Raw genomic sequence first — 13,124 nt, 5'->3', positions numbered from 1 at the left:
ATCTGCTGGTTTCTTTTTACTGCTGCGCCATCGAGAATGGCTTGACCTATAGGATCTCTGTGTGGAATGGCAACTACCCTGTGGCTGACAAGAAGGCTTTGCAAAGAGTCATCAACACAGCCCAGAGAATAACCAAATCCCAGCTGCCAAACCTGGAGGATATCTACAGTTTCCATTGCCTGCGGAAAGCCTCCAACATAATTAAGGTCCCCTCACACCCCTGCCACCATCTGTTTGCCATGCTGCCATCTGGGAAGCACCATCAGACAATCAGGGCACACACTTCCAGACTACTGAACAGTTTCTACCCCAAAGCCACACTCAACTTAGCACTGCCTAATGCACCCAGCACTACAACTCTACCTCATCCCCCAGAGTCTGCCCCCTCCACCTCCATACAACTCCCCCCTTTAACAAGTCACTACAATACACCCTGGATGAGTGCATTTACTGATATTTATGACAATTTAGAAGTGCAATATTTTTGGGGGCTCCAAATGTAAAAAGTTAAATACTCTTTTATCTCTGACTTTTTTGAACATTTGAAGCCATTCTGATACATTCAGACAGCGACTCATGTCAAATAATAGTTTTAAGTCATATCAAATAATAGTTTTAAATTTTGGTGTAAATATTAAATATAAATGTTAAATATAAATTGTAAATATAAATGTAAATATAAGTATTAAATATAAAGTTTAAATGTAAATGTATAACTTAAATGTTTCATTCATATGCTAATTGACCCTGCCCTCCCAGAGTAGGGACACAGCACCAGTACAGTTGTCAAGTTAACACCCTACTGTGCTAGTTTTTGAGCAAGTTTGAAGATGTGAAAGGCTAGTGGCATTTTTGGGCTGTTTTTATTTTAATCAGCAAAGGTTATATAAAGTAGTAGGTAGTGCAGTGGTAGAGTTCTTGCTTTTACTTTTCAATGCCAAAACCATGGGTTTGAGCCTGTGTTCAGGTGACCGAGTGGAGTTTCTTTTTTTATTTTTCCCAAATTTCCTCTTGTTGATCAATAAAGTACATCTATCTACATAGCTATTTATTTATCTAGCTGTATGTTTGTCAGTGCTATACAATTTCCAAATTAGTTTACATCACTTGAGAAAGAGACTCAGAAATTTGCAACTATACTGTCGTGGATACTACAGTGATCCTGAACAGATGGTCGTTTTCTGTTTTTAGATATATATTGCAAAGATTGATTCAGAGTGCTACGACTGGGTCATGGTTAGATCTTCCAGCAGGACAATGATCTAAAACATACACCCAAATCCACACAAAAATGGTTCAATGACCACAGCTTTCTACATGGGAATATCCCTGTCCCTTGACCTAAAGTCCACAGAAAACCTGTGACCTGTATTCTCTTATTTCATCAAGTGTTGTAGGGTAAGACTGTTATGTTTCTTTTATGTTGATAAATGGAGGTTGCACAAAGTACTAAATGCATGGATGATGTGGTTTTGTTGAAACTATATTTTTTTGAGAAAGATTTTTTAAATTTCTTAGTATTTACCTAGTATCTTAGTATTTCTTAGAAATTTACTTCAATTAAAGGTAAGATGGGCAGCACGATGGCACAGCAGTGGATAGCGTTCCAGGGCTCTGCAGTTCAATCCCGAGCTTGGGTTACTATTTGTGCAGAGTTTTGTATGTTGTCCTTGTATTCATGTGGGTTTCCTCCAGGTACTCCAGTTCCCTCTCACCTCCCAAAAACATGCCAGTAGGTGGACTGGTGATTCTAATTGCCCGTAAGTGTAAAGGAGTGTACGAATCTGTGTATGCATGGTGCCCTACAATGGACTGGCATCTCATCCAGGGTGTATTCCCACCTTGTGCCCAGTGTTCCTGGATAAAGCAGTTAATGAAGATAAATAAATAATGTTTTTGTACATATTCCATGCACTATTTTCTGCCAGCCAGCTTCTATGGCTTCATTAGCACTCAAAGTACTTCTTTTGTCGTAATTATATCTTGTGGTGTTTAATAAACAATTTATGTTTGACAGGGGAGAAAACAGTTGCTCTTTGTAGTCTTTCACAAACAGTTTCTGCAGTTGAGCACCAGGGCTGGGTGAATATTGTGCGTACATAGATGATCCTCGATTAATGTTTGATACAGCTTTGTTTTCTATTAACAGGACCCTTCTGACAAATTTAAGCAAAGCTATTTCAAATAAATCTGTATTTTATGAGCTCACCTTCTGGAGCACCCCCAGCTCACTGAACATGTGGCAGATAAATGTTTAGGTTCTTTGCATCATGTGTGTGTTACTGCTGCTCTCTACTGGAAGTGTTCTAATAAAACAGCCATTATCAAACCAAAGTTAGGACTACAACAAATGAGATGTCTCAATAAAGACTAGATATTTCAAGTTTATATATTTTTAATTCTAATAATTTTTTGTGGTGGTAGCACATCCATCTTAATGTGTGTAATATTAGAACCCATAGAGTGATTAAAACAGGACTAACAAGGTCTGCCAGCTGTGACCAACCTAAGTGAAAGAAGTTATAGTAATAATAAATATTAACAAACTGGGGAATCATTTGTTTTATGTTGGTTATGCTTAAGAATAGAGAAAACAGAATGCAAAAAATGTTGTTGGTTGTCCATGTAGTCCAAAAATAGCTTAGAAGACTGAGAAGAGTATTATCTTGCAGTTCAGTTTTTACATTTTTAAATGCATAACATACACTATATGGCCAGAAGTTTGTGGACACCTGACCATAACACTCATATGTGCTTTTTCAACATCCCATTCCAGATTTAGTCCCTCTTTTATAAGTTGTTATAATAACCACTCTTCTGGGTAGTCTTTATGTGGATGCGCCCATTCAGCCGCAAGAGAATTAGTGAAGTCAGGCACGTAGTCTGCATTCCAGTTCAAAAAGGTGTTCACTGGGGTTGAGATCAGGGTTCTAGGCTGACCACTCAAGTTCTTCCACTCCAAACTTGGCAAACCCTGCCTTCATGGTTAATAAAACAGAGCCACATTTTCTGCCATCATTGTTGTACATTAATTGATCCAAATGGTCAAATATTGTGATAATCAGTTTTCCAGGGCTCAACCACTTATTTAGGGGTGGCAGTCATACATGTTACCTGTGTGTTTTCACTGTGTGCTTTAAATGTTGCTTAATGAAATGATCATGCAGATATAGGTCTTCAGTGTAATTATTGTACTTCAAATGTACTCTGACTGTAATATACAGGGTGGGGCAAAATCTCAGGGCTTTTTCTTTAAAATCTATTCTCAGTGTAACTGATTGTTCTCAGTGTAACTGAGTGAAATTTACATCTTACATGAAATGTTACATGTAATGATGACAGACATCACCAGCATCACTGTAGCAGAGCTCCAGACTAACATTTTTAAGAACTGTCCCAGGACCATTTATTTCTTGGGTTAATTATTTTTTTTTTTTTTTTTGTAGTGATTGGTTGCAAGCGAACCTCCTCTCTCAGCTGATCTGTCAGTGGCTATGATGTGCGATGGATAGCTGTATAGAGTTTAAGCTAGTCACTAACGTCTGCTCAAAAAGTTGCTAGATTTCTCGACAGGCTCTTGTTTGAAGTTGGGGTCCAAAAAGTAGCCAAATCTAGTGACAAAGTCTCTAAGTTGGCAACACTGAGCCACACACTCCAATTTTACTTTATTTAATTTATTTTTCTTTTCTACTGCTGGCCCATCCCTGATAGCAGCTGTGTGGCACAGTTTTCCTGCTCAACTTACAGCTGACTGACATGGCCATCCACCAAACACAGCTAAGAAGTAGCCACTTTTTACAGCATACTAAAAAAGTCCCACCCTCCTTACTGTGTTCTAACATTCTTATTCATACACTCCTTATTCATACACGTTATTAGGAACACCTATAAGCCTGTACATTCATGCAGTTATCTAATCAGCCAGCCATGTGGCAGCAGCGCAATGCAAAAAATCATGCAGGTACAGGTCAAGAGCTTCAGTTAATGTTCACATCCAACATCAGAATGCAGAAAAGGTGTGATCTCTGTGACTTTAACTGTGGCATGATTGTCGGTGCCAGATGGGCTGATTTGAGTATTTCAGAAACTGCTGATCTCCTGGGATTTTCATACAGAAAATCCACTAGAATCCACATTAGAGTTTACATATAATGGTGTTAATAAGAAAGGACAGAGGAAAATGGCTAGATTCGAGCTGACAGAAAGGCTACGGTAATGAAACTGGATAGTTGTAGACTGGAAAATGACCAGGTGATTTTTTTTTTCTAATCTTCAACTGTCCAGTTTGATGGTGAGCCTGTGCCCATGATAGCCTCAGATTCCTGTTCTTGACTGACAGGAGTGGAACCCAATGTTGTCTTCTGCTGTTGTAGCCCATCCACCTCAATGTTCAATGTTTTGTACATGCTGAGATGCTGTTCTGCTCGCCATGGTTGTAAAGAGTGATAATATGAGTTATTAGATCCTTCCTGGCGGCTCGAACCAATTTTCCTCTGGCCTCGTTTTCACCCACAGAATTGTCGCTCACTCAGTGTTTTTTTGTTTTTCACACCATTCTGTGTAAACGCTAGAAACTGTTATGTGTGAAATTCAGAGGCGAGCAGCAGTTTCTGAAATACTCAAACCAGCCCATCTGGCAACAACATCCATGCCACAATTAAAGTCACAGAGATCACACTTTTTCCCCATTCTGATGTTTGATGTGTACATTAACTGAAGCTCTTGACCTGTATCTGCATGATTTTATGCATTGTGCTGCTGCCACGTGATTGACTGATTAGATAACTGCATAAATGAGCAGGTGTACAGGTGTTCCTATTAAATTGGACAGTGAGTGTATATACAAGATACATACACAGTGTGACTTCTTAGCTAGAGATCTAGCTTTGAATATGGTAATATTTCGTCATGGGGTATATTTAAAAATGTCATTATCTCTTCACTTTATTCTCTTTATATAACAGATTTAAAAAAAAAAAAAAAAAAGGTGAAAATAATCTTGTGATAGAAAGTGATTACTCCCATAACTTCCAATGAATCCATCAAAAATAATGTTGCGTGGCACGGTGGAGCTGTGGGTAACATTGCTGCCTCACAGCTCCAGGGCCCCTTGTTCGATCCTGAGCTCAGGTTACTGTCTGTGTGGGATTTTGCAGGTTCTCCCTGTGTTCATGTGGATCTCCTCCGGGCTCTCTGGGTTCCACTGTCCAAAAACATGCAGGTAGGCAGCTTGACTAGTGTAAATAGCCTCTACGTATACCATTCACACACATTTGACAGTGTGTCCAGTGTTCCTGGGATTGGATCAATCAAGTCAAGTCAAGTCAAGTGGAGTTTATTGTCATTTCAGGTGCTACATAAGACAAACACAGAACTACAAGGGACTACATAAATTTATACATAAAGTGCACAGCACAAGACAGTACATCGAGATCCTGCTCAGGATAAAGCGGTTACTGGAGAAGAATGAATGTAAAATGTCACTTGGTGATCGAGCATACAGACATGTTATCCGTCTTTCCTGTAGATGGCGCCATAGTTTGAACCCTCCACTGTTAGAAGACCGGAAATAGGGAATTTGTTTGAAAGTCTGCGCAAGCGCAGTTGAGAGCAGCTCGGCCGTTGCCATTGTAACGTTAGACAGGAAGAAGAGACAGGTTAATTGTTGTTATTGTAGGCAGTCATAAAGTGGCTTATATTTACCATAATAGACTGCAGTTGAAATGGCAAACCGAAACCTTAAGCATGTAAACATTCAGAACAGTTCTCCATCTCCGAAGCCTCAAAATCCGAATCGCAACCCGGACTCTCCGTCCACGGAGCGCGTGCAGAAGATGGAGGGAGCGACGCCATCGCCTAAAGTCACAAGCCCTCAGCCAGAAGCAGAAGGCAGCAGCGAGCCTCGGGAAATGACTCTGGACCTGAAGAGTTTCAGGAAACCGGGAGAGAAAACATTTACACAGAGGTGCAGACTGTTTGTCGGCAATCTTCCTACTGACATTACGGAGGAAGACTTCAGAAAGCTGTTCGCCAAATATGGCGAGGCTAATGAAGTATTCATCAACAGAGACCGAGGATTCGGATTCATTCGACTGGTAAACACACAGCCGTCTTTTTAACCGCCATAGCTAGCTATATGTGCTTTGGTAATTAAATTTGGATAATCAGCACGAACACACAGATTAGACTTTAACAGAAGCTGAAATGAAAATGAACAGCCATGTAACTCTAATTTATTCAGATTTACGTAGCTGATGTGGCTGTTTCGTTTCATCTGATGTGGTCAGCTAGCTAACAAATCCAGTCATGTTATTTTTTTCTAGCTACAGAAGCTGTCTAGATTCATTAGAAATAACTTAAACGTTAGCTTGCTTTGCAGTACCTCACAAACAGTACTGGAGAAAGTAGACAGGTTCATTTGTAAATAACTTCATATGCTAATTTATAACCAGATGAGTTACATCAACTTACACACTCTATACACACCTGCATCATTGCAAAAATATACTGTAATATTTAAAAGTAATGTCATATAGGCCCTACATTGTTAACAAACCATTATTAAAGCAAGCCACTTTCTCTAAAAAGTTTTTTAATTGTTATTATTATTAAACAGGGGTCTTGTTTTAATACACATTTTGTTGTGAATAAAGAATAGCTATGATAATGATCAGGCAGATTCACTGACACACACATGGGGTAGTAATTAGGATCAAAATAATAGTGAGGTTCACATTGTAGAAATTAGGGCTGCATGATATTGAAGAAAAATATGACAACTTGTTAAATAATATGACACGCTGCATGATAATGCTATAAGTGTGTAAAATGAATTTTTATATATATATTATTTAAAAACTGAAAATGACATAACCATCTTAAATGTTTCATGTTCTTTTGAGGAAAAGAAAGCGTTCTTTATCTGCCTCACCCTAGAACTTTTCGTAACTTTTTAAAGTAATAAAATCATTCAATTATCGCAAGTTAAAATTGAACTGACATTAGAGTATTTAATTTATAGCAAGCTGATTTGGCTAGCAGTGGTAAAAAAAGAAAAAAACCCTGAGATTTTCCTATCGCAAGCCCTTGCGATATGCATATCGCGATATTTACATTTGCAATATTTAGATAATTTCGATATATTGTACAGCCCTAGTAGAAATGTGTTTTAGTTAATGTATCACAATGCCGAATCTGTAGTACATCTATTTTCTAATTTCGGTTCTCCTTTCATTTTTTCATAAACTGCTTTGACTCCAGTTAAATTTTAGTTTAGTAGTCTAGTTAAAACAGTTAGTTAAAATTGAACTGACATTAAAGTATTTAATTTATAGCAAGCTGATTTGGCTAGCAGTGGTAACAAAAAAAGAAAAAAAACCCTGAGATTTTCCTTTTACAAACTGTCAATCACCCTCATATATCATGTATATTCTCATATATACATGATATATCACATATAGCACAGCACCTCATAGCACTTAAACATAATGGGTGATTAAGTCTATGGACAAATGTGTCCCAGTCTGAGGTCATCCCTTCTTATTGGGTCTGTGAAGTTTTAATGTATAGTATTGAAAGTGACACCTGGAGATGGTATGTGAGAAAGACCATACAAAACCTTCCAAAAGTACTGTGGTTCAGTCCTTGATGTCCTAAGGTACGGCCATGGTAGTAACGTACAGATGCTCAGATTCCACTTTTTCCAGTTACAGTACCGTAGAGCTTAATTAACGATGTCACGTCGCACTGTATTATGAGATTACTCTGCCATGTTGACGGTTAGTTGTTAGGTTTGTTCACATACACACAGTGCGAGTCTAAAAAGACTGTTTTATTGTGGATTTTATGACTTGTTTTAAAGTGACTTGAAAGGAGAAAGGGTTGGATAGCAGCAAACAACAGCATTTGGATAAAATTAGTCGTAGTCTAATTTCAACTCTCTCGAGGCCCATGTACAGTTAACCAATGAATTACAGATGTACGAGAAGCCAAAATGTGATAATGCAGTCATTTAACCAATCTATTCAGCGTTCATTACAGTGCTTTCATTGTTCTCCACAGTGATTTTATTAATTTTTGCCCTACTCTGCTATTGACATCTAAAGTAAACATACATCTTTAAACATGTAAGCAGATATTGAAGCATTAAATAAGCATATTTTTAAATAATTTACCAATACCAGCTAATAAAACAGAAAATAATAAATTTGAATACTCTTGTAAACCTATTCATTCATGAAGTTGTCTAATCAGCCAATTGTGTGGCAGCAGTGCAATGTGTAAAATCATGCAGATACAGGCCAGCAGCTTCAGTTAATGTTCACACCAACCATCAGAACGGGGGGAAAAATGTGATCTCAGTGATTTTGACCGTGGCATGATTGTTGGTGCCAGATGGGCTTGTTTAAGTATTTATATAACTGCTGATCATCTGGGATATTCATCCACAACAGTCTCTAGAAATCACTCAGAATGGTGCAGTAAAGAAAAAGCATTCAGTGAGCGGCAGCTTTGTGGAAACACCTTGAGAGAGGTCAATGGAGAATGGCCAGACTGGTTCGAGCTGATTGAAAGGCTACAGTAACTCGTATAAACACTCTGTACAGTTGTGGTGAGCAGAAATGCATCTCAGCATGCACAACATGTTGAACCTTGAGGTGGATGGGCTACAACAGCAAAGGACCACATAGGGTTCCACTTCTGTCATCCAAGAACAGAAACCTGAGGCTGCAGTGGGCACAGGCCCACTAAAACTGGCCAGTTGAAGACTTGAAAAACATAGTTGAAGAATCTCAAGTTCTGATGAATCTCAAGTTCTGCTAAGGATCACAGATTGTAGGGTCAGAATTTGGTGCCAACAGCATGAACCTAACCTGCCTTGTGTCAACAGTCCAGGCTGGAGGAGGTGGTGTAATGGTGCGTGTTAATGCTGGCTATGATAGAAAGGTGTTATAGCACACAGTGCATTGCAGCTTGCTGCGTATGGGGCTGTGTGGCCATAGACCGGTCAGAGTGCCCATGCTGACCCCTGTCCACATATGGAACCAGAACTGAACCATGGAGCAGTGGAAGAAGGTAGCCTGGTCTGATGAACCAAGTGTTCTTTTACATCATATCGACGGCCTGGTGCGTGTGCGTCGCTTACCTGGAGAAGAAATGACCCCAGGATACACTATGGGAAGAAGGCAAGCCTGCAGAGGCAGTGTGATGCTCTGAGCAATGATCTGCTGGGAAACTTTGGGTTGGGTCCTAGCATTCCTGTGGATGCTACTTTGACACGTACCACATAACTAAACATTGTTGCAGACCAAGTACACCCCTTCATGGTAGCAGTATTCCCTAATGGCAGTGGCCACTTTCAGCAGGATAATGTGCCCTGCCACACTGCAAAAATTATTCAGGAATGGGTTGAGGAACCTGACAAAGAGTTCAGGGTGTTCACTTGGCCTCCAAATTCCCCAGATCTCAATCCGATCGAGCATTTTTGGGATGTGCTGGACAAACAAGTTTGATCCATGGAGGTCCCATCTCGCAAGTTACAGGACTCAAAGGATCTGCTGCTAATGTCCTGGTACCAGATACCTTCAGAGGTCTTGTGGAGTCCATGCCAGTCAGAGGGGTCAGAGCTGTTTTGAAGGCTCAAGGGGCACCTACACAATATTAGGCAGGTGGTTTTGAAGTTATTGGTTTATTGGTTGGCTGGTTGGTGTATGCCTGTCATGACAGTTTATAACAACAGTAGCTTCCCAACATAATGACTTGAACCCTCAGTTTGTTGAAAACTCATTGACTAGCTAGGCACATCTTCTTGATAGATGCTGGAAACATTTGAACAGTGCTTCCGTGGTTAAGGAATGATCTAAAAAAAAAAAAAAAAAAAAGTGAACTAGTTGGTCAACAAGTGTATTAATTAGCATGATTTGATGATAAATATAATCCTTCGTGCAGATTTTATTATAATTTAATTGCCATGCCTATAGTGCTGTTTGGATTGTTACGGGTACATCTTTGTTTGCCTTTGAGCTTCTGGGTATTTGAGTTTGTTTCTTGGCTGATATGGCCCAGCTATGCTTTGATTGAAAGATTATAGTACTATTTGCTTTATAGCAATCTAAAAATAGTCAGATTATTTTTTTTAAAAATCTGTAACACTAACTGTACAGTCTGCTGTTTTAAGGGATATACATCATGAAAGTTATCAGTCATATCACTAATGTTAGCTGGCTAGCTTGTTGCTAGTTTATTAGGTCTTGGTGCTCAGTCAGTGTAAACCAAAGACAGGCTTTCATGGAGATGTCCATATGTTTTCCAATTTTGTAGCTTAGACACACAGCAATTCCAAGCTCTAATTTCCCCACTTCTAAGTTAAGTTGAACACAGTATTTTTCTGCCCTAACACCTCATGTGGTTTCATGTAATTCACATTCTCTACTGGAGACTGCCTATCTCTGGTCTTCTTATTGTAGTATTAGTGCAGATAATTGCTCCGAGTAAATTTGGGGAACTGAGCATCACTGCACATTGCACTTTGATGTTGGCCTGTGTGCAGCTGAGATGATTGAGCTTATCCCCAATCTCTTAGATAATTCTCTCTGGAAGGGACTGGTTGCCAGGAATCCAAGGGTTATTTTGCAGGTAGTTTCTCATGGCCGGTCTTTCTAAAACAACTTTACACAAAATTCCAGCTCTTGGTAATCCAAATTTGCTTATTCTCCCATTGACGTAGTCTTCTAACAATGTCAACAGTAGATGAGCAGTTTAGGAAGTGAGGCATCTAAAATGTTTATCTTGAAGAATAAATGAGAACACAGCCAATCTGAAAAAAATTGAGCTAATGTGTTATGTATGTTTGTGTAACAGGCAGCATTTCTCCTGAGCTCATCAGTCTGTCCGGCATGTGCATTATTTCCTTTTTTTTTCTTTTTTAAAGGAAACAAGGACATTAGCAGAGATTGCCAAAGCAGAGTTGGATGGAACAGTGTTGCGGAACAGGCCAATTCGCATCCGGTTTGCCACACATGGAGCTGCTCTCACGGTTCGAAACCTTTCACCAGTTGTTACCAATGAGCTCCTGGAGCAGGCATTTTCACAGTTTGGGCCCGTGGAGAGGGCAGTTGTGGTGGTAGATGATCGTGGCAGACCCACAGGTAAAGGCGTTGTGGAGTTTGCCAATAAGCCTGCTGCACGAAAGGCTCTTGACCGTTGTGCTGATGGAGCCCTTTTACTTACTACGTAAGTCCTTTTAGATTCGGATAATCCTTTTAATTTCTTGGTGTTATCATGTGGTGGTGTCAAAATATCACTTGGAATACCCTTCTCTTTTTCTGATTTGTTTTTTCAGGTCTCCGCGGCCAGTTATTGTTGAACCAACAGAGCAGTTTGATGATGAAGATGGTCTTTCAGAAAAATTACTGCAAAAGTCAGCACAGTATCACAAGTATGTTGCTGGAAGAATGAAATATACAAAATGTTTGTTGTATATCTAATGTTAGCTTATGGAGCAGATGACAACAGGCAAATAAATAAGGGACTTATCATCATTGCTACAAACCCTTACTAAACCTGCCTTGCATGTAGGGAAAGGGAGCAGCCTCCACGCTTTGCCCAGCCAGGCACCTTTGAGTTTGAGTACTCGTCACGTTGGAAGGCGCTTGATGAGATGGAGAAACAGCAGCGGGAGCAGGTGAACAGGAATATCCAAGAGGCCAAGGAGAAACTGGAGGCTGAGATGGAGACAGCAAGGCACGAGCACCAGCTCATGATGATGAGACAAGGTAATGCTGCAGTTGAAATTTGACTCTCACCTATTAAGTTAGTGTTGCAAGATAACACACAGTGATGCATTTTGGTGGATTTTTACCCCAGATCTCATGCGACGTCAAGAAGAGTTGCGCCGACTGGAGGAACTGAGAAACCAGGAACTCCAAAAGCGCAAACAGATGGAGATGAGGTACACATTAGACTTCCTAGTAACAAGCAATTGCAAATTTATTATTAAATTACAATAATCTTCAGAGTTATTCAAACCTTTTAATGATGTTCATATATAAAATTAATAACAGATGTACTAAGTAATATTTCAAATCTGAATTTCTATTAATATGTTATGATAGGAGTTTCAGTCTGCACTCTTGATGTTTTCCCTTCTCTAACAATCGATTCAGCCCACTCGGGTCTTGATGAATTACCTTATGAGTTGAAGGAGACAGAATGTTACAGTCTGTATCGCACTGGTTTTCTGTCAATTCTAGTTTATCATGATGATCCTGAATACTTTCTGAATTTCTGCTGTGGATTTTTAGACATGAGGAAGAGAGGCGGAGACGTGAGGAGGAAATGATGCGCCACAGAGACCAGGACGAAATGAGACGTCAGCCTGATGGTTTTAAACCTGGCTTTATGGATAGCGTGAGTACCGAACATTCTCCATTTTCTAAAACAACCGGTGTTCAGAGACCTGACACCAGGGGTGATGCCAGCTAAACATACTTCCTCTATATATAATCAAAGGGATTCCTGGTATGCGCAAGATGAAGCCCAATTTACAATAGAAGCATTAAGCATGTTAAACTAGCACCACAGTGTTGCTGCTTCCAACACAGTCCTGTTTTAATCATTGGGGCCTTCCTTTTACACTAAAAAGACTTGGCACCTTTTGTGCTCTGTGACAGTTTTCAGTTACCCCAGAGCAGTTATTTCTTCTGCTGGGTTAATAAATATAAAGTGAAAGTGGTCTTTGTGACCGTCAGATTATGAACATGTGTTGCACTTTGGGGTGTAAAAGGTAACATAGCATTAGTGCATACATCGTGCATTAGAAGCTGTGCTGCTGTGGTGCTCACACTGAATCTAGTGTAAGATGTGTTTAAAATGGTATTAATACCTTCTCCCACCAGTAATTATTGACATGTAGTACCGCATAGCATTCAAATGTAGTATCTGCTGTGTAGTTATCTTGAGAGATAAAATGCAAAAATTGGTGAGCTATTGTTAAATCTGCAAATTACCTAACAGTAGTCCAGTTAGCCATCAGTTGCATAAATACGGTATTCACTTGTCCTGAAACACCCATTAGCTCATATGTTATTTGTGTGTGTGTGTGTGTGTGTATGTATGTGTGTGTA

At 39.6% G+C, this 13,124-nt stretch overlaps 1 protein-coding gene across 2 annotated transcripts in view; it reads left to right on the top strand.

Moving 5' to 3' along the window:
* Positions 1–5,590: 5,590 nt before the first annotated feature.
* The window catches only part of pspc1 (paraspeckle component 1), a 40,237-nt gene continuing 32,703 nt past the window's right edge, over positions 5,591–13,124 (top strand). For both annotated transcript variants that reach the window (XM_026932255.3, XM_026932254.3), the window contains exons 1-6: positions 5,591–6,095; positions 10,931–11,232; positions 11,342–11,437; positions 11,578–11,774; positions 11,866–11,950; positions 12,303–12,408. In XM_026932255.3, coding sequence (XP_026788056.1) covers positions 5,724–6,095; positions 10,931–11,232; positions 11,342–11,437; positions 11,578–11,774; positions 11,866–11,950; positions 12,303–12,408 — 1,158 coding nt within the window. In that variant the 5' untranslated portion in view covers positions 5,591–5,723. The remainder of the gene's footprint in view (positions 6,096–10,930; positions 11,233–11,341; positions 11,438–11,577; positions 11,775–11,865; positions 11,951–12,302; positions 12,409–13,124) is intronic.

This window comes from Pangasianodon hypophthalmus, chromosome 26, assembly GCF_027358585.1.
Source record: "Pangasianodon hypophthalmus isolate fPanHyp1 chromosome 26, fPanHyp1.pri, whole genome shotgun sequence".
In the NCBI taxonomy this organism is placed as follows: domain Eukaryota; kingdom Metazoa; phylum Chordata; class Actinopteri; order Siluriformes; family Pangasiidae; genus Pangasianodon; species Pangasianodon hypophthalmus.
Note: the sequence above shows the minus strand (reverse complement) of the source record. Positions and strands in the feature narration are given on the sequence as shown.